Source organism: Centruroides vittatus, unplaced genomic scaffold (genome assembly GCF_030686945.1).
Source record: "Centruroides vittatus isolate TY-2023 unplaced genomic scaffold, ASM3068694v2 scaffold_861, whole genome shotgun sequence".
NCBI lineage: Eukaryota > Metazoa > Arthropoda > Arachnida > Scorpiones > Buthidae > Centruroides > Centruroides vittatus.
In genome coordinates this window covers 1526637-1549749 of record NW_027122718.1, presented here as the reverse complement: position 1 = coordinate 1549749, position 23113 = coordinate 1526637, and the positions used below count along the sequence as shown (strand labels likewise).

The window sequence follows — 23113 nt, the reverse complement described above, 5'->3', positions numbered from 1 at the left end:
GGACGTAACGGTGACCGGATAAAAATAATCGACAAATGGTCGTCGATGACGGGTCATTGATATTTTATATTTAATTAAAGAAAAAAATATTTATATTTCATATAAAAATCGTATTGACAGTGAAAACAATCTAAGAATGTAATTTTTAATTAAAGCCAGTAAAACATTTTAATAGTGACATTTTAGTTTCCGAAACAAAAATATTTGAGTAACGACAAGAGCAATTTACAAGCGCACTTACACGTGGCCCGGCTAGCTCAGTCGGTAGAGCATGAGACTCTTAATCTCAGGGTCGTGGGTTCGAGCCCCACGTTGGGCGCTTTCATTTTTTTCCCTCTATATTTTTTTTTAAATTTATTTATTAAAATTTGATGTTTAAATCGTAATTTATATAGAAATAGATGGAAAATGTTAAAAATTTATACCGAAAAACAGTATTATCTTCGCGCCAAATTTAATATTTCCCATTTTACTTTCAATAGGATATTACTTTTCCTAAAAATTAAAAACTAATATACAGGAATCAAATCGCAATATCGAAGTTACGATGGAATAAAAGTTGTTAAAATGAAATATTTTGCGCTTTTTGATTTTGAACCGCTTTAAAACGAAAATTTATTTTTCTCGTTTTAAACATAAAAATCATTTTACAGCAGGCGGGAATAACTTTTAAAAATATAACTTTTATCAATAGTGTTTAAACTTCCACCATCGAAAAAAGAAAGAAAAACCAAAAAAAATTGCAGTTAAATAATTATTATAACACACTCTAGATGGCGCCGCGTATTCCAACTCGGAGACCGGAAGTAAAATCCTACTTACTGTTACTTAAATTTTAATTCCAAGTTTATTTCCCCAGTTACTATTTTTTCACTTATTTTTTTAAATTTTAATAATATATATTATATTTTTTCAAACAACTTATCGAGATTACTCGCCTAGAGGAGTAATAATATTTTACGAGTGTTCCATTCAATTAATTTGAAATTGTTTTAAACAAAACTAATTTCGTTTCTAAAAGTTTCTAACGTTAAAAAGTAATAATAATATATATATATACGAGACAGACAAGTACATCACGTGGCAGAAAACCTTCCAATCAGAATATCTCTACAAATAAATGTTAAACAGTTCTATACAACTTATTATTTACTGAATAAATAGCATCATACATTTAACAGTTTATGTTGCGTAAACGTGAGACTAATATTTAACATTAACACGAACTACGTGAATTAGTTAAATTGATTGGAAACGCGTCAAAACATAATGCGATAAAACTACGGACGAAAAGTAAAAGGATCAAATCAAATATTCGTTTATTCTTACAAGTTGAATCTAGCGGGCCACGGTTATGGGGCACGTGCCCGGGGCCGCAAAAATCCCAAAATTGTTACGGGGGAGACACACGAAAGGCGCCGTATTTAAGTTTGCTCCCGGTGCCAAATGCTCTAACCGACTCTGCCAACTAGTAATCTTACTTAAAAATAAATACTGTACATAAGAAGCAATATAGATATTTTTCGTTTATTCCGCAATATAGTTTTTTATATAATTTAATTAATTAAGTTATTAAAAATATCCACGGCCGAATGGTTTCATTGTATCCGAATACCGAAACAGGGCGTTAAGAGTTATACTAATAAATATATAAAATTCTTGTCAAGAATTTTATATATTTATTAGTAGAAATCTTAATGTCGAAGAATAGTGGCAACAATTTAACGTTTACGGACACAGATTACAGACAAAGACGCCGCTTAAAAATATAAACACGTTAACTTTAGTGTGGGAGTTACTTAGTACAATGCCATCGGACTCTTCTTTAGACATCGAGGTAAGGCGGCGAATTTATTTATTTATTGGTCTATTTTTAAAAATTATTCTTGCCTTAGCAGGAAATACCAATAAATTAATATACTCTAGATGTGTTTTACAGAAATGCTCCAACTTAATGTCAAAAGGTGGCAGATCGAGCGCATCTAAAAGTCTAAAAGGCATCTAAAAGTCGGCGACAAAACGTGACGGGGAGGCGGTAGATAGTCAAAACCACTTAAAATTGGTATCATCGTATACGAACGATCCCGTACAAGAACGTGCCCCGATAATTCATACCGCCGATCAGACTAATACGGTAGGTGCGCGCCCGTAATTAGTTTCCGGAAACGTTTAAACAAATAATAAATTCAATAATCGTAAAAAAAAATAATAATAGATTCGTGTATAAATTATAAAACTGCTAGGTGATATTTATGATTAGCGTTAAAATACTACCGAGAACGGAAATTACTCTTTTCAAAGTCGTTACCTGCTTCGGATCCCGCTAAGTTTTCGTCGGTCGTTTTCGAGAGCCATTCAAGTCCGGGTCGACCGCGTGTCGGACCCGTTCCTCGTCTTCCAACCCAACCAAAACTGCAATGCGTAAAGATTCTCCGATTTTCTACATTTTCTTTCCTCTCCTCTCTCCTAAGCGGATAGAGTACAAAATTTAAATAAATATACACGTAAATCTATTTTTAATATTAAATTCGATCCTTTATATTCATTAATAAATCGACATTAAAAAATTATTATTATTTCTTATATAAGGATAAATGATAAAGATAAAAAGTAATTTAGAGCTGAACTCGGCAGGAATTACAAATTTCGTTTGATAAACCTCGAATATTTTTCATTTTCTAATTTTCATAAAAGTTTAAAAAGAAAATAAGCATTAGTAATCGATTTGCCGGAATATTTATTGGATTATATTAAGGCAAATTAACAATCCGATACACAGCAATTTGGCAATGCATCCGCACAGAGAGGAGTTGCGGGTTCGAGTGCCGCTGCGGACCATTCTTCCAGATTATTATAAATTTATTTATTTATAATTATTACATTTACTACGAGATGGCGGCTTAACCACCCACTTGTAGCCAAACTGCTTCGTACCCGATTATTAATTAGCCTTAATATAGTTCGATAGATAATCCGGCAGATCATTTGATAATACTAGTATATCGGGTTGTTGTATATGTTAATAAGAATAAAATAGAATACTTAAAAATTAATACAAACATATACAGTAACTTATTTTTTAAAATAATGCTTAATTTTATCTGCAGTTTTACAGTCTAAATCATACTTCGTCTATACCGTATTTATAAGATATAGTTTAGTCTGTATATAATATATATAGTATGTTATACCATAGGGCCACAAGATATTATTTGGGTGGAAAACGGTCTAACACAAAGATGCGAGGCCCTAAGCTATAGAGTGATAATGCAAGACCCAAGTTGCAGCTTGTTTAACTAATGACTTTCCTTTTACTCGATGAAGGCTGACACTTTGAGGACATAAAATTCATTGTCATCGAAATTAGGTAATGTTTAAGGGATAGCTATACCCCTAGCGTCCTCCCCACCGAAACCCGACAAACAACCAAATGTACAGTTTAATCGTGAGAGTGTACATCGTAGCGATGTATGTAGCGGGGCTGAATATAGAGTCTCCCCCATTATAACCCGCTCTAATCTCGAAAAAATTACTAATAAAAACGCTATTGAAAAGTTCTATATATATATAGAATTAAAAATAAACGGCCAAATTTGTTTTTTCTAAAAATTTATTAACAACAAGAAAAGTGATATGTTCATTTAATATTCAGTGTATGCTTATATTTTTCCAAGTTTATTTGCTATTTTAATTTTAATTTAAAAATCAAACGAAAAATGATTGATGTATCGATTATGACATTTGAATTCAAAAGTTTGACATTTTGAAACGAATTTTCCTCCCCCCTTAGAACAGATCGATCGAATTCAATTTCATGGCGCACGAAATTCTCTCTCTCTTGCATTATAAAATCATAAGGAGCCCCATTGACATTTTTATGTATAGGCCTACGTGTAAAACGTATCTTGAGAAAAGTAATTTAAAATGAACGCTATTTTTATAATAATTTAAAATCCCGTTATATTTATAACCCTGTGATCGGTCAAACTTTAACCCTCCTTTATGCATTTAGCAATCCGGGTGCCGAAAAATGCAAGATAAAACCTTTACAAAACTGTTTATTTGTTAAGCGTTTGCACGTGTGTAGGTTTGTTTGTTTGGCATCGTATTGTATTTCGGAATTGGATAAACCAAAAACTTTGAAACTTGGCGAGATTGTTTTTTTTTTGTATGGTGCATTAATGCTATTAAATTTTGGTGGTTATAGTTCGAGGAGGTGAGGAGATAGAGGAGAGTTTCTTGTGTCACTCTCGTTCTTTTCGTTTTAATACCCGGCCAATTTATATTATCGTTACTTTGTTTTCAGAACGGCAAACAATAGCGAAAGCAATCCTAACAGTACATTAATAATACAGTAACGTCAATATATATATATATATATAATATATATATATTTGTTGAGAAAAAAAATATATATATATAACTGTCGGAACGTGAACGAATTCCATAGTAAATTGTTTCATTCGATTCAATCAACTAATAAAACAGTATTCAATTTTATATATCGAATTTATTAAATTGATAAAAGAAAAAATTTGATTTTATTTTCGCTTCCAACTTATAGAATTCGCTTCCAGAATAATACACGAGGTTAGAGACGTGATAGATGCTAGGCGACTTTACTTCAAAGACGACTCTACCAAGTGTTTTATTCCGGAGACAAAGCCACCTTTTTTACAGGAAGTTGGACCGGAAATCTTCGATATCCCTGTTAAACAGCGTATACTTTACAGAAAGGAAAAAAACTTGTCACTAATTTAAATTAATTTAAATCGATAGTCAGAGTATATTCGATATTGATACACAGAACAGCAATGTTCGACTTTTGAGGGGTGAGGATTGGTGATGCGAGGTTGTACGGGAGAGAAAACAAGAATATAGATGTACAGACTCGCGTATTTATAATAATGAAACTGCAAAACACAAAAAATTGCTCGAACCAACGTTAATTAGGGAATGAGCTTTAGGAGTGTTTGGGTGGGTGGGACCCCACAATTTTTCTAGGCTGTAGAATATACGTGCCAAATTTGGTACGGATACGTTGAACGGCACAGAAACTTTTACCTAAGAAACATACAAAATAACTTTAGGGGTGGTTGGGAAACCGGAGACCCCCACAATTTCTTTAGTGCCAAAGAATATTCATAAGTTACCAAATTTAGTGAGGATAGTTGAGCAGTATAATACTCTGCCTTACATACAATACGTATACATTTTGATTTTTATATTTAGATATATCAAATAAAATCTCTTATTTCTCCAGGAATTTTTTTCGTTATATAGTGAGCGTAATATTTAATTTTCTCCACCAGATAACAACTTTTTACAAAGTAATGGCGTCAACATCATTCGTACTAACGACGGGAATAATTTAAAAACAGAAAACAGAGTAAGATAACGGCGATCTTTAGCATTTTGACGTAGCGATTTATTAAAATTCATTTTTCATATACTTCGACATTAGTCGATAGTATCTTGTCTTTTTTAATAATTTGTAAAATTATATATATCTGTATCTCTATAACAAAATATTCTATGTCGAGTACCAACAGATACACAGACAAGTAACTTGTCTATCGAGCACGACCATTTAAATAGATACGAATAAAAAAACTGTATACTTTTATTTAGAATTAACGAATAAAAAACGAGTTGGGTGACTTTTCCGGAAAGAGCGAAGAATGCGAGTAGCGCCATTTGTTATTACGAGATTTTATTTAAAAACTTTTTATATTATTAATTATTATAAAATGGCAAAAATCTTGATTGAGGGTAAAGATGGGTTTTATTTTTAAAAAATTGTAAATTCTAATAACGAAAAGTGTCTCCAAAAAGTCCGACCCTACTCGAGATACGACACCCGACCATCCTTTATCTCCCCACCCCGTCGACCTTTAATCACCAAAATTTAATAGATTCGATCTCCCTAATAAACAAACCTCCGTGCAAAATGTCAGAAAATTTCGACGAAAGCGCAGGAGTTAAATTTCGAGGAGAGTGAATAAAATCGTGCCTTCCCACCCACACATACAGAAAAAAAACCCGAATTTTTTCCACTTCTCAACATTTCAAAGTCCCTAGTCCAAAAATGTAGAAATTTTGGGGGTCTTTTTTGACCGATCGCCATACTTTCCCTCTGTTAGGTGTAACAGAGCCGGGAAAGTAATGACAGAAGTGAAAAATTCATTTAGAATTTAATATTAAATACAGTACTTATAAATATAATTCTTTTTATTCATTAAGTTTCGTAGACAATAACTTTATAATACCAGTTCTATTCCTCATAAAACGAATTCTGCAATAATCTTTGCTTTTGATACTATGAAAATAATTGAAAATATTTTCTGACGTGGAAATTTAAAGTAGTTTTATATAAAATTTATAAATTTAATTTGATACATGGATTTATTTTTAATATCAATAACACAAATTTGTTTTATTTGTCGAGAACCATAATGACTGGAAGCTTTTATAATTGAATATCTACATTATTATTATCTGATTACATATTGATTAAATATATTAAATTCTTATCGAAATACACTTGACTAAGTATAATTATCTTAACATACTAGGATTTTTATACAGGGATGAAGAACTGTTTGGTGCGAAGACCATTTTAAAGCCCCCTTCGGAGACCTTGCTTACAGAAAAACAATGATATTGAAGTAGAAAAATAATTAGCCCGTGGCCAATTCAACTTGGAAAAAATAATCAGAAGATGGACAATTTTTAAATTTTTTCTCTCCGATGGTCCACCAAAGCTCGTGGATCTCGGGGCGATGTCCCATCTGCACTCCCTCTCGTAGGATCTGTTTTATAATGAAGTTTTATGCGTAAGTGGGGAAAACATCGAAGAAAAATCGTTGTAACGAGCCTATTTATATACACTTGGGTAAAATTTTGATTTCATTTGCTCTGTTAACTTTATTTTTCTATTCCATAATATCGAACCGGGTTCTCCCGATACCTGTTCGCTTCCGTCAGAACGTTCGAAAGGAACGAGAACGCGAGGCATGTCCTGGCTTATGACGTGGCCGAGGAAAGATACATTTGTTATCACTTACAATGATCGCTGGCGAATTTTCGTTACAAACAGTAAAATTGATTACATCGAGGTGGGGAATAAATGCTGCCGGTTGCAAACGCTATCCAATTAGAATAATATTAACTTGTTTATATTAAACCTACGGTATAGTTAAATACTGGATTAAATATTTATCGTTGGAATAGAGGATAATTTTTACTTTCGTTGCCAGATCTTATTCCTGTTAAGCATTAATAATTATTCTAATCTCAGCCTAATTGTAACATGATTTTAACACGATTACACTCGAATCAATAAGTATTCATTAAGTATATTAATTTCGGAATTAATTACAATAATATGGAACGAGTTTAAATCCAAAATTTGACTAATCCAACGTTAAATTATTTAAGTTTTATTTTAGAATAACTTAGTTTAAGGGGAAATTCGTCTCTCTTAAATTTTTAATGAAGTTGCTGTTAATAAAATATAGATTGCATTAATACCCTCGAGCAAGATTATTATTAACCTTGCTTAAGGGGTAGTTTACTACCTTGCAGCAGGAGACGAGTGGGTAAAAACAAAGAAATTCTTTAATTTTTCCCAACTATTCACACCATTTATTGACTGTATTTACGGGTTACAGCTACAGCATTTGAAAGATTAGCGTTATCATAGTTAATCCCGATTTAGCGCCTTCCAATTCGGTTATTACTTTGCCATTCGTGTCTGCTTTCCAAAACAGATGGCGAGTTTGAACCAGAGTTTTCCTAAGCTCTCGACATGTGAACTCGATCGCGACTTTCCCACGCTCAAAATTATAAAGATTGCCGAATATTATTTCCAAAAATGTTTCCGTAAACCCTGGAATAGAAATTGCTGTTCGAAGCTAGACAATTTAAAGGGGTATAATTTCAGTTAAACTTCTTACCTGCCATCTACATACCCTAAACAGTGCAGTAATTCGTGTTTCACACGTTCCACCCGGGGTTTAAATTAGTTATCGTATTTCCAGAATCACAGCAGGGCCTAAACTTCATCCCATAGAGTTGTTCAACAGGTACTCTCATCTCGCAGGCAAGCAATACAGGTCGATTTAAATGGTACCTCTTATCACGTGGTCCGCTATATAGAAAGAGCGCTGTGGTGCGATTTGTTTGAACGAAAGGGCGAAAACTAATCACAAATCCATGCCCGAATATTGGATTGGTTTAGTTTGTTTTACTTGGTTACGTGGGCGATCTGCCGAGGGGATCCCCCGATAAATTTAGTTTAAATTTTATTCCTAAAGCCTCTAGGAGATCCAACACGTACGGACATCACCCCCATAATACGCCACTTATTTCGTTTATATTCAGTTTGAATAAAATACATTATCTGAAAAACTAAAATGGCGTTACTCTCCGAAGACCCTCGTATGTGCTTTTACGTGAAGATTTTTTAAAAATTATTAATCAATGTTTACAGGAAAAAAACTGTTTCAGACTTGAAGTCTAGCAATCTTGTCTTTGATATCTTTTCATATCTTCATTCGAATTTTAAAAAATTCTGATTTATGTCCGCTAAACATTTGATGAAAATAGCTTTTCTTCTAACTTCGTGGATTATTCCACAATATTTACTGCTCCCTAAACTTCAAGAATTGGAACTGTCATGCAGTTTGTTTTGCTCCTCGACAGTACTAAACATTAGTAAAAACAACTTATCAGCGTGAAAAGTGGGAGGGAAAGTATAGTGTTGCCAACCGTCCTCCGACCATCTTTATCATGCTCGGCTTTCATAGTACACATTCCGCTATAACTTAAAAATATTAAATTTTCAAAATTATTTTACATGTTATAAATATCCTTAAATATATTCCCTAAATATTAAGTGGAATCGTAAGAGATTCCAACGATATCAATAGCGCCCACCAGTACCGAGTGGATAACATACCGAACACTGGTCGTGGGTTCGCGCCTGGCCACGTGGAGTTTTCTGGGTTTTCTTCACGTATCTAACACCTAAATAGGAGCCAGTTTCCCTTGGAATGTCCTTCCGGGAGGCATCTCCCTCGGCAGATGGCCCACGTATCGTATTGCTTTATACAGACAAACAATACTAATGCATTGTCTTAAATTGATTATTTGGTTATTTGATTTTATTTTACGTTAGATCAATCGAGTCAGCTCAGAGGAGGTATACGAATTTCCCCTTCAATGTTTTACAATTGGCATTAGATACAAGTAACTGTTCGTTTTCTTCTAAAAATAAAGTGTTCAGTTATTTAAAATTTAAAAAACGAATCCTTTATGCTGTCTGCTTATTCAAAAAATCATGCGTAATGTTTCTATAGAGAAAAACATAAGAAACACGGTGTAAAACGCTAGTATCCACGGCCTTTGAGAGCTTGTAGGGGGCCCGGGGTGGAGAGGGGCCCTTTTGCCATTTATTTATTTTAACGAGTGAAATATGTAGAATGCTTCTTTACGATCTTAAAGGTTTTATTTTTTGTTAGTAACAAAAAATTAAATTTGTAGGGGTAGGAACCGCTACGGGCCTTAAGTTTTCTCCGAACTTGGGAAAAATTTCCCAATCCCCTCCCTTCGAAGTCCCTACAGTAGCGTAACTAGAACAGATATTACGAAGGATCCGAATGAAAACGTGCAAATATACCTACACCCCTGTATCACTGTGGATGTAGACACTAGTACTGCAAACGAAGAGTCAACTAGATATTGTATATGCACGCATATCAGCGCATTCGTCTTCCTCTTGCACTTATTTTTCTCAATCATTTATTAATGTTTATGCAGGTAAGGGGAGACCCCTTACCTGCATAAATAAATAAACGAGGGATGCTCCCTAAACACCTTTTTACTCTACTGAATACCGCCGTAAACACTTCATATTTTAAAAGGACCTGTACGAATCATTACATGGAAGAAAGTTTAATTTATATTATAAATTAATCACTTTTGATTCATAAATTTAGAAAAATAAGGATTCGGACTTGTTAATTTTCTGAAAAAATTCGTAATCGTCATAACGCTTCCATATTAATCATATTCAAACAATATTATCATTGTCCGATTGTTGAGCATAATACAAGCATTTTAAATTGGATATCGGAGGATATATTAATAAAGCTTCGAAAATGTGTTTACGATTATTATTCAACTTAGGATGTATTAAGTTTACTAAAATCACGTTTCAATGGGACAGGAATTGATTGGTTGCAAACTCCAGCTTCAAATCTATTAAGTTATTAGTTTATGCAAACACACAGCAAATATTATATACTCTATATTTTGATTAAAATTTTCTGTAATAATTATTAAGGTATGAAGCAGTTTGACCTTTATATATCGATTTACAGCCAGTGGAAAAAGCGGGGAAGTGCCAGAGCGCCAAAATTCCAAAATTGTTACATGGGCCAACTGATATATTCATAGAAAACTGCCACCTACGAGTGTGAAAAATTTAATTATGAATATAACGTGCATTATAAAGAGTGCATTTTTATGAGTTTTAAATTTGTAACAGACTAATGAATGGTTTATCCAAAAGGCGCCATATTTAAGTTTGCTCCTAGTACCAAATGCTCTAGCCACGACCCTGTTGATTTACTGATAATATATTAATTATATATACATTCTTGTCTTCGATTCTTCCCCATCTTTATAGGACGTCCATATAGGCGTTTCCATCTTTGATCCGTTTTCTCCATTTCTCCCGATTCAGAGCTTCATCTCTCTTCCATTCCTCCTCTCAAATCTCCTTCCACCTTGCACCTCCTCCTCATCATCTTTTCCCCAATCTTCTTTCCAACGTATGTTATGATTATATATATATATATATATATATATATATATAGGCCTATATATATAATTTTTTTCTGCTTTATACCTTAATATTATAACATTAAGGTATCATAAAGGTAATGTATATTAATTAATAATAATTTATACGTAAAGGTGGAATTGCTTCATAACCATTAAAATATTAAAAATTAAATCGCAGTTATTAATATTAAATTAATCTAGAGATCAAGAAAGTCAGCTTTGATGATGCAAGTTTTAATTTATTAGTAATAAAATAATCCCGTGGACAGTGTATTTAATTTAGTGTTTAAAGTGGCTAAATTTATAGTTAGCAACATTTATATATATATAAAAATCTTTGAAAATCAGTTAAAATTCCTTAACAATAAACTGTGACACAGTTAAGTGATAAATCAAGGACGACGAAAGCAACATCCTACACTAATTGTTTTGAATTTCACCTTCTAAAAGTGAAATCAATGTAAGATAAAGTATCAAAAAATTTAAATTTTTCTGTCGTTAAATCTACATTTACGTGTAATATCGAGTTTAGACACTTTAAATGATAATTCACTAAAATCTCTCTAGTATTTTACTTCCCGGCTGTTATATAGGCCTATAACAGAGAAAGTATAGCGATCGGTCAATGAATGACCCCCCAAAATTTTTACATTTTTGGACTCAAGGCACCTTGAAACGTCGAGGGGAATGAATAAATAAATAATCTAGCATCGAGTTGCATTACTTTCCCGGTAACAACATTCAAAATTGTGTACGGCGCCATCCGTTATATTTTATTTAAAAGTTTTTTATATAATTAATTATTATAAAACAACAAAAAGCTTAATTTTGAGAGTAGGGATGAGTTATATGTATATATATATTTTTTATAAATGCTAATAACGAGTAAAGTCTTCATTAAGTGCGACCTCACTCGAAATACGACACACGACCACGTCTATCTCTCCATCCACCCACTCGACTTTTAGCCACCAAAATTTAATAGCCTAGATCCCCTTAATACAAACCTTCCGGCAAAATTTTCGAAATTTTCGACAGAAAGCGCAGGAGTTATTAAGCTTCAAAATGAATGGACGAAACCATACCCTCCCCACACACTAGCATCCATATGTACTGAAAAACTCCAAATTTAGTTGCACTTCTCGATGTTTGATGGTTCTTCGAGTCCAAAAATAAAAAATCTTGGAGGGGTGATTTTTTGACCGATCGCTGTATGTTTCCTCCGTTACATATAACAGCGGGGTTCGCGTATCACAACTAAGATTAGGTATATTAAAATTTATCAAACTTGGAAATATAATTAATATTTAAGATAAATTTCCAGTTATTTCAGTGCAGAGAAATCTTCGTGTTAAAGTTTAGTATGAATTTGTAGAAAGATTAAATAGAACTGCTTATACTCATACTGGTAAAAGCCCTCAAAATCGGTTAACCATTCTGTATATGTTCTAGGCACGCGTGGTTAAGCGGGCTTTTGGACCACCCTGTGTATTTTAATTATTTTTTAATTTTGTTAAATGAAATTTAAACTTCAATTATTCCAGAGATAAATTTAAATCGCTGGATTTGTTAACAATATTTAAAGTAAAATCGTTTTCCTTATTAATACGAGAGGAAATCGTCAAGAAAGGAACAAATATCACCTTTGAAATGCGATCGAATTAATTTTCACGGGCAAAAAGCCTAAATTAAATGTACGATGCAAAAACAGGCAAATCTGCTCGACTATTGAGGCAGGATCTAACGCTGCAAGAGCTAAATATCACGCAAGATTTACGTTTGAAATGGCGATAGAACATTAAAATTTTAATGATATTAACTTGAATGATTTAATGAGCTTGCAAGTGCTGCACTGGGAGAAATTATTTAAGCTTAGACCGCGCTGCCTTAAAAATATACCCGTAATTAAGCAACCGTTACGAGTGACTAGCGTGTAGCAAATTACATTTTTACTACAGTCGACATATTGCAGATATCTGACCTTCTATCTAAAATCAATATAATGAAGTACATCCTCGACTTTTAATTCAATATCCTGTTTTGGATATAAAAATTCACGTGTATATATATTTAAATTTATAAAAATAGTTTTAAATTAATTTATATATTATCTTACTTTTATCGAATCATTTACTGTAGACGCTTTCGCTTTCAAAAGTTTTAAATTTAAAACCAGCCATACGTCACTAATTATCGACCAATCAGTTATCTTCGCAGTAAATTGTTCTATTTATTTATTCGAGGTGTGGAGACGATTTAAGTAGATATTCGTTTATATGTATTGTGGTCGCATTTGTAAAACCCGCAGAATATGAAACATTTGGCATTATTTTCGGTGAGTATACGTTTTATTTTGCGCATTAACCAGTACAAGAACGTTGTTCGTTTATCCGGGAAGACACGTTTTTTTAATGGCGGATAATGTTTATTTTCGCGAACAGATTTCTATGTGTTTTCTTTGGGATGTTATTCAGGTACGATTAAACAATTCTATTCTATATTTAGAAGATTACGCAAGTTTATAGTGTGTATACAACCTGTATATATTCATTTAGGGTGGATTTTACGTGCCGGAATACGAAGTACTTTCCAAAAACTTATTAATGGTAAGCTAAAATTATAAATAAGTACGTCGAATAAGTCGTATCGAGAAGAAACGTCGTTTATATCGAACAAAAATACTGAAAAATCTTTGGCGTGCGCTTACTTTCAAAGTCCTACTCGCCATTTTTGAAATTAAAATATTCGTTTATTTAAGCAGAAGCTTCTTTAAGAATGAAAAACGTTAAAAAATTCTTTTTAATAAATAATTCGGACCTTTACACATTACGAAACATACCCGAGTAACGCACGAAGGAATTTCCCAATTACAAAAAGAAAAATACAAGGAAATGCAAACTGTAAAGCCATTTAAATTAATTGACGCCATATTTTTTTTAAAAATACGACTAAATATAATTGGTGTATCGTAGCGAGTAGTGTTATTCGGTGGGTTAATATACCTACTGAATAACACGGTAAAACCTGTGGAAACTGGTATCGCGCTGTACCGGACATTTCTTCCGGTTTCCGTTTTGAACGGGCTTTACTGTATATACTTTCATAAGGTGTATTATATAAGGTTGAATGATAGATTATTATCTTTATCGATTAGAATTACGAAGAGAGATTATATCCTAAACTAAACTGGGTGACGGTGACTTACAATGGATCCGACGAAGAAGCTTACAGATTGTTAAACAGAGGAACGATTGATAAAGGTAGCTGTGGTCGCTTCAATTTCGCTTCTTTCTCTTGTCGTCTGCCATTAAAAAAATTAATTGCTCCTGTTCTAGCTCCACGAAACATGCCCCTAACTCGTAACAGAAAAGCTGGACAATTAACAGCTTTGCTGTTTCGCAAGACGTGTAAATATTACGAAAACAAAGAGAAATGTCTTTGGTTCTCCGTCGCTTTGCCTTCTTCGGCAGACGTCACTCTGGAAGCCCACATGAAAGGCATGAGAGAAAATTCCACCGTTTATTATGTCAGGTAGGAAGCTCTTTCATCGAAGTTTACCTTTTCTGGCAATCTTACGCGCGGTCTAATCTTTTAACTTGCCGTTGCTTTACAGAAATTTGTGTAAGGAGTTCGGAATAAACGATCCTTTCAGCGTTTTCAAGATGGAGGACTTCTTGTCGGAGGGAATAGAATATTCCGGCGACTCTTTCGATGACAAATCTTTAAATTCGGTCTACAGATATTACGTCAGCAATATGAAAGACGACCCCAAATCCACTTTCAAACCGTTCTGCGAAATTTGGAAGAAGAAAGAATAAAATATTTACTACAATATTTTGTGTGTAAGAGTAAGTTACAATGTAGCTCAAATTTATAAATAAATTCGATTTTCGAGTCTAAATACCGATCGAATTTAATTAATTCCTCTGTTAAAAAAAATTCCTCTAATCCTCCCGACTTAACACCGGATGTCGCCCCTTTAGAAAGGCCGGAAGTTCCTATCTGCGCATGTGTAAAAAGGTATAGTATCTTAGGAAGATGCGATAATCTTCAGAAAGGGGAGATACGTTTCTAGTGGGAATCTTTTTTTTCTTCTTCTTCTTTTTATCTAATATTCGTTCTTATGGGTATTATTAGAACTACTTTTACTTCGGTTACGTGAATTATCGAGTCTTTGAATACAGTAGACCGCATGACGTGCAAACGATGGGAGGTCCCGGTTCCGAGTGAATAAATGACGACAATAAATCTCACGAATTAAAGAAAGCGTAACAACGGAGAGGGGGTTTAACTGGAAGATTATCAGATGGCGCGCGCTTTTGTGTGAAATCTTAGTTGATACACAAATGCTTCCTTCGTGCGAAGAAATATCTGTTTCGCACGAATCTGGGGACAGAAAAAGACATTCCGCCAATTAATGCCCATTTTTCTCAAAAATAACAAGTGTTTTCGTTTAAAACGTTGCTTTATGAAAATTACAACCGAGAAATTTTACTAGAACGAAAACAATTTCACACATGGGTACATTTACTAATAGAAATGACATTATATTTCTTTATTTCGGGATAATTATTAACAGATATTTCGAAGTAACACACAAATAATACTGCACATACGGTACTAATTGATATATTATAGTATGTCGTTACTGAATATACATTAACACGTACTGCGTATACAGTAACAACGTACAACAACCTGTAAGTGTAGTGTATAAAGTATACTTAACAATTTTAATATATTAAAAAATAAATTTGAAAAAATGCTTTTATTGGTCGTTTTTCGAGACTGGGATGGGGGATGGTGGGCTGACCTCACCTTGCCATATAGTCTGTCACTACAGTGCATTTACACAATTATCAATAAAGTCTACATTTAGTTACACTTCGGGTGTAGAGGTGGGGAAACATTAAAATGCATTGTCACAGGCATGTCCTCAAAATTATCTTATAGATAAGGTGAATAATATATAGACATACATACATACATAATGTAGTTTAATAATAATAATAATAGTCCGGAAACAGGGGGACCCAATCCTTGCATTCTGAGGAAACGGGTAAGGTTGACTATAACGTAATAATCTTAATCTTCGCTATCGTTACTTTTGCCCGAGCAACGCCGGGCCTACCTGCTAGTAATAATAATAATAATCCTCTTTCGTGTTTTATACTTTTAAATTAAAAAAAAATTTACGAGTAATTTTGGTTTCCTCGTGTTAATGGAAACTACTGTTAGATATATTGTGCATTTAACTTACTTATTTGTTATTTGTGTATTTGGTGGTAAATTAAATAATATATCGTAAGTGATCCTTTAACATTTGGCTAAGGAAACTTGAATTAGGTCATACATTACTTGTAAGAGTACTTTAGTTAACAATAGTCAAATCAAAATTGCATAATTAAACAGTAATCGTTGGTGGTAAAAATTGAATAAATGAGATTAATATTTAGATAAAGAAATATTTAAGATAAAATTTATATTCATTTGTGGTCCTATCATGTTTAAAAGAAATGGGCAAGAAGTGCAGTTGGCTGGGGACACCCCACTAACAAGGTGGTCCCAAACCAATCTTTTATAAGGAAATATTTTCCCGAAGAAAAATGTCTGAAGTCAACGCAGTATGTGGGCCCTCTAATTCAAATTCACCTGGGTCTCGTGAAACTATAAAGCGTCACTGTTACAGTATTTACAGTACATTAATTTTTATATTTTTGTTATATAGTATGCGAAGGCATCAGTTTTGGAAGAATATATCTTATATATTTAAAAATTTGCTTTAAAAAATCATTTTTCTATCTAACAAATAGGCAACACTTGCAGTTTTTATAATCAAATGTCCACAAAAATAAACATTTCGACGTACTCTCAATTGACTAAGTAAATATTTATAGCACTCTTTCCGTTCGTACTTGTTAGATTCGTTTATTTGTATGTTGAGTGGAATTGAGAATGAACAAATAGATTGATTTAGGAATGAATAAACTCTTAGAAAGGAGAACGAATAGTTTTTATTCGCAGATAACAACAAGCTACATTTGTTTGTTACTAGAGTTTGCCTGTTCTTCTGGCAAACTTTTAGAAATTTAATAAAAATATGATTACAGATTTTTAAGTAGAAAAATCCTTAATTTAAATACCCAAGAATTAAATTATTCCAAGAACAAAATAAATCTAAAAAGCCATTCTATTAATTTAAGTACAGTAGTCTCTCTGTAATCCGACATATCGGCCGGCGGGTGTCAGATTACTGGATTTTGTCTTTATGTATGTATGTATGTAGGGTATGTACAGTAAAAATGCACTTGGTTTACAGGTTAGTTTAACGAATTAATCACAATTGTAACTCTTGCCGACCGCACATGCAATAAACTAGCGACTGACAATACACACGTAATATACCGTAGTGTACACCAGTATCTTCGTCATATACATAATTGTGTTACTCAAAATACGGTACATTTTACATTCATGTTTTTGCATAATTATATATAAATAAAAACTTTTACAGTTTGATCTGTTTCTGCAATTAGGGCTGTCGATAGCTTGTTTAGGACCCGGGATAGAGGGGGCTCCCTTTTACCTATTAGCGGGCCCCATTTTTCTTAAAAACAAATGAAATACGTGGAATGTTTCTTTATTAATAAAAATGAATCTTAAAGATTTTATTTTCTGTTAGTTAAAGCAATATTAATTTTATAGGGGTAAGAACCAATAAGTGTCTATAAGCTTTCAACCAATAAGAGTCCATAAGCCCGAGAAAAATCCCACTTCCTTCTCCTCTCGACGGCCCTATCTACAATAAGTCACATAATAAACTTAAAGTATATATAATAATAATTACTTAGGATGAAGCGTTGGTCATCAGTATAACTGATTTGCAATGATACCATTGGGTAACAATATTACCGTTGATTAATACGGAATCTATCAATTAGAGGCTACTGGAATATCAGTGAGCATTTCAAAGTTATATCAATTATCCATATTTGAATAATACTCGACAGTTGTTTAGTCTCTTGACGATTATCGAATAAATGTGATAAACTTCGTACATAAATTTTGACACTAGCTCGAGTAAAAGGCTTCTGTGATGAAACAAAAGTGTCAAAATATATTCAAATCCCAATAATATAATAAAGATCACTATATTTCCAATTAAATTTTGAGATTTTTCGACTCGGGACCTCGAAACGTCAAGAAATGCAAACATTTGGGAGTTTTTTCTGTACGTATGGATGTTGGTGTGTGGGGGCTCTATTTTCTTCACCCTTTTTGACGTTTAATAATTCCTGCGCTTTTGGTCGAAAATTTCTGAAACTTTGCAGGGAGTTTTGTGTATTAGATGGATCGATGCTATTAAATTTTGGTGGTTAAAGGTAGAGGAGGTGGGAAGATACAAAGAGGTCGAGTGTCATATCTCGAGTGGGGTCAAACTTGATGAAGATTTTACTCGTTATTAGCATTTACGAATTTTATAAAACTCATCTTTACCCTGAAAATTAAGCTTTTACCATTTTATAAAAATTAATAATATAAAGCATTGTTTTTAATAAACTACCGTAACAGATGGCGCCACACGCAATTTTAAATGCAGCCGGGAAAGTTACGCAATTCGTAATAATTCACTTTTAAAACGAGGGAGACATTTTGCTCGAGTTATCATTGATATAATCGGAAATCATATTCTTTCGCAATTCTATAAATACGAAATTAATATAATGGCTTTTCATACGGAGGATTGATATAAAGAAGAATATGTAAATGCGCTTCCTGTTCTGGTTCCACAAGTGTATTTTCCATTTTCTAACGAACAGGGCCAATTGGTGGAATGTGGTCGGCACGATTTCATATCCATCACGAATCATAAAAGATATAAATAAATCGCCGTAAGCCCTTCGACGACCATCGCAGAGTAAAACAATAGAAATGAAGAACCTTCCCGCACCTGGATTTTCAAAATCGATGATTATAATTTATACTCGAGAGATGCGAGTGTTTAACTTGTAATATCAAATTTACCCGTACTTTGAACGGTTTACTTAAAGCCGCAACTTCAGCTAAAAAGGAAAAGGACGGAGAACAGCAAACTCCAATTTATAAAATCTAAATGGATTGAGATATTCGATTACCCGAAATCTATCCGAGTTCAACATTAGTGTCTCTTCCCGATGCGAAATAATAAATACTATTAAATTCAATTCAATTTCAGAATTTGGAAGTAAAACAATGAAAATTCGCTGTACTTTCCACGTAATCATCTTTACAAATCTCATTTTCAAGATCCGTTCTTATTCTTACTATCCATAGCATTCTACTTTATGGCTACAATAAATAATCAAATCTGTTGCGAGTTTACATTAGATTAGATTTATTCTAAATTTAATTAAAATCATTTAAAACTTTTTTTCTTGAGTAATTCCAAAATTTTTACAATCTACTCCATCTGAGATTTCACTCTCGTCAAAGAACGTAAAGGGTTGAGACAAATAAGATTTAAATTTCTTAAAATTAACACTTAAAAAAAATTACGGGGATAGCCTACTATAGTTTACCACCTATGGAATTCCGGGTCTTTGGGTATATATCTGAACTCAAGAGACCAAGACGAGTTCAACGATACCTTACTTTTGGACCGGAGACGAAAAATAAAAAAAGTTATCATACTTTTTTCCAGCGATCGCGCGATGATAGGGAGTCGCGTCGCTCTCTCCGCTAAGTCGGCCTCGCTATCGCGATCGGGAGTCGCGTCGCTTGCCGTTAAAATTGCCTTTAGTAGACGTTTCCCCCTTTTTTTTTTTACTTTGTTCAAGAACTACCGTGAATCAATAACTAGTGACGTTTAGCACGTGGCGGCCTGCCGGCGACTCCCCTCCGGGAGGTCAGTCGAGAGCACGAACAGTGGAAACGGCCGCCATGTTAGCTGCCATAAGTAACAATAACCGAAATGGCGATCGCGCGACGATCGGAAGTCGCGTCGCTCTCTCCGCTCTCGTATCGCGTGTTTAACCCTCCTGGAGATGACCGTTCCGACGTCGTGGTTTGCAGACTTTACCGCAAGATGGCAGTACTAGCAACTACGGTGCAGTCTTCGTGAGAGCATTAAAAAAGTATGGTAAGTGAAAAAGTATGATAACTTTTTTATTTTTCGTCTCCGGTCCAAAAATAGGGTACCGTTGAACTCGTCTCGGTCCCGTAAGTTCAAATATATAATCAAAGTCCTGAAATTCCATAGGTGGTAATCCATAGTATACCCATTAATTTCCTTTCATAACATTTAAAATACAAACAAATATAGAGGCCTAACACTTATTCGGCACTCATAGCACTTATTTCAACTTTCTAAATCCAGTTGTAAATGGATTAACCACGGGAGCTATTCGGTGGAACTTCTAATAACGGACACCGTTTTCCTCGGTGACCGTCGTTCAGAGGTTGGCCGTACATAAATAGCAAGCGTTTAGGTACGAAACTATACCCTACACCACGGGACACGTTGTCTTTTTGTATTGATGCGATACTGTATGTTATCTATTTGTGAAAAAAACCCAAGGAATGTAAATAATTAAATAAAAATTTATTTCCAAACTTTGCCCTCTGGTAAATTCTCCGCATATCCCAGCTCATTATTTATATTCTCCAATGCATAATTATCTCCTGTATTTCGATTTGACTGTTTAAAATGCATAATTATTCGATACCAACGCGATTATTATTCGATTTATGAATAATTCAGAGAGATGCCATATTGTTTCAATTTACGTAGGCTGCGGAAACTACCTTCAAGGTGATCTCGCAGTATTTGATGTGATTTAATTTACTATATTTAAAGTAAATCAACATTCATTTCCTTATTTAAACATATATTTTAATGTCATTTCGACGTAAGTGGTAGGCGTATATTGTGGCATTGACGAAACGAGTTACATTTTATCCTAAAATATTACAGAAAAATAATAATTCTTTATCAAAATTATTCTCGGAAACAGATTTTTCAATGAAAAATTATTTAAATTATTATTTCCTTTTTTATCCCCACGTATCGCGTCGCTGCGTAGCGCAGTTTCGCGTCAGAATCGAGAAACACCAATTTAAAAATTCAAAATCACTTTTTAACATTAAAATGACAAAGAAATTCTACTTACTTGTTAGAATAACAATTCACGTTTAAAATTTGAGGCAGGCGGGACCAGGAGCGGATTCGCGGGGTATAAGCTCTCCTCGTTGACACAAATATAATTAAAAATTTATTTATTCGAACTCGAGAACGTTTTTAAAAAACAATGGTTCATCGGACCATCCGCAATACAATATCGCAGGTATCAATTCAAATATTTTACTCAAAAATTTAAAATATTTTATTCAGAATCCACCACTGGGAAAGACTCAAACCTATAAAACTTCAATATAATGAACATTATCCCCAACATAATCCGAAGTGCCGAATCCGTGGAATAATTTGCATACCAATAGCTGACAGTGAATTATTTGTCGAATAAATATTTTCTTTAAAAAAATAATGCTAATGTTAAGTAAGAAAATAAAAAAAAAATATTTCTAAAATTTTAGAAACAAATTAATTTTTGAGCGCTAATTTTCTCATTTGAAATTATGCAGATTAGCAACGCGACAGCTCGCGACCGGCAGAGCGCAGAGACGTGTATAGAATATAAAGGAAAAGTATCGAAAAAAACGTGAAATATTAAATAATAAAATAAAATTAAATGAATTAAATTTTAAAACTAAAATGAACCAACCGATAATTCTACAGAAAATTGTCGATTTTTCGCGGCGCCATCTATGAAATTCCGTTAAAAATTTTCGAATTTTAATTTTAATTACGTAAAATCTGCTGTTGTAAATTGATTAAATTCGACGTTTTCTAATGAAAATTATTATTTAAATAATTAATTATAATCCTTATTAAAATTTGTGCAACACTAAATATTTAAATTCAGTAAATATATTTACACAAAAGAATATTTAATTTAACAATAATTCTAATTAGGTATCGAGGAAATTATTATACAAATAGCTCAAATTAAGTTATAAAACTAATATTTTGTTAAAATTAAATATTTAGTCATTTATGTTAAAAATTTTTAACTTCTCGAGGTAGCGCCATCTGTTACAATAAAGCTTAACTAAAGACATTCTAACTACAAAAAATGTCAAAAGAAGCCATGTAATAAATTTAAATTTAAACTTTTAAAAATTTCGATAAAATACATTTAACCGAAATTTTTGCATATTTGAATTTATTAATTTATTTTAAATTCGACGAAAGAAATAACAATTAGTCATAGAGACGCCATTAGACACGTGATCAATTTTCGAATTTAAATCAGCCAATTAAAAACATTCTTATCGATTTTAATGGCAGATTTGTTTATTTTATTATATAAAAAGTCGGCGTAATAAAATGATTGATGCTGGTAATTCATTGGTAAACGAAAGTCTTACCGGAAGAAAAGTAAAGAAAAAACAATCTAGAACAGGAAAATAAGCCTATGACTGGTCCTTGTGCTTCTTTTCCTGTTTTGGAAACGGGTTCAGAGTTCGTTCTCCTGCCTGCAGGAATCGCTTCCCCACCTTTTCAATTTTTTTTACCGATTTTTCGCCATTTTTGTCTTAATAAAGGGCAGAAAATCCAGGAAAAACGTTACGACGACGTCACACACGCTATACACGAGAAGTTCAAAACAGGCATTTTGTGGCATCAAAAAGTAACGGTCATCGTCGTTCCCGTGTTAAACGCCTCCCGGAGGACCGTTAAAATCATTGTCACGTGACCAGGACCGTTAGCACAACGGACAGACTTTAATCAATAGAAAATGCACATTTGCGAAACGCTTGAAAGGAATAATTGCCGGTATGGCTACTTTTTATCACCTATTGTTTACACGCCCGTCCGAAGCCCGAATAATCGACTTTAAATCTAAAGGAAATTGTAAGATTATCCGTGAGGAACTTAATTATTAAGATCTATTTATGGCGGGACACAAAGGTGCATCGTTGCTCGAACGGGTTGTGTAGGTCTAATTACCTTAATTGCGTGGGTCCATCGGGGAAACGTATACCTGTATTCTTTCAACCCTTCTCGTTTGAGTGTAATTCCCAGACTATGCGACAGGATATCGGTAAAAAGGGAAGAAAAAGTCTGTGATTTTTCCTTCCGACCCCTTTGTCCGATATCCAGCAGGGACTACCTCCTCTTCTCCATTGTGCAAATTTTAGGGGGTGGTGGGCTGGGACACCT

The 23113-nt window shown here is 33.4% G+C and overlaps 1 protein-coding gene and 1 non-coding gene across 2 annotated transcripts; both read left to right on the top strand.

Moving 5' to 3' along the window:
- The first annotated feature begins 246 nt into the window (after positions 1-246).
- TRNAK-CUU (transfer RNA lysine (anticodon CUU)) lies at positions 247-319 on the top strand. The gene has a single exon. It is a non-coding gene; the product is annotated as a tRNA-Lys (tRNA).
- Positions 320-13054: 12735 nt separating this feature from the next.
- On the top strand, positions 13055-14752 carry LOC136990226 (uncharacterized). The gene is made up of 6 exons (XM_067288609.1): positions 13055-13186; positions 13293-13325; positions 13407-13457; positions 14006-14111; positions 14187-14382; positions 14465-14752. The coding sequence occupies exons 1-6, from the start codon at positions 13163-13165 to the stop codon at positions 14667-14669; spliced, it is 615 nt and encodes a 204-aa protein (XP_067144710.1). The 5' UTR covers positions 13055-13162; the 3' UTR covers positions 14670-14752.
- The last annotated feature ends 8361 nt before the right edge of the window (positions 14753-23113 follow it).

Bases quoted from the DNA above. Each gene is read 5' to 3' on its own strand.
- LOC136990226 (XM_067288609.1), top strand. From the start codon at position 13,163: ATGAAACATTTGGCATTATTTTCG. The intron at 13,187-13,292 runs GTGAGTATACGT...TTTCGCGAACAG, and splicing joins AACATTTGGCATTATTTTCG to ATTTCTATGTGTTTTCTTTG. The intron at 13,458-14,005 runs GTAAGCTAAAAT...TTTATCGATTAG, and splicing joins TTTCCAAAAACTTATTAATG to AATTACGAAGAGAGATTATA.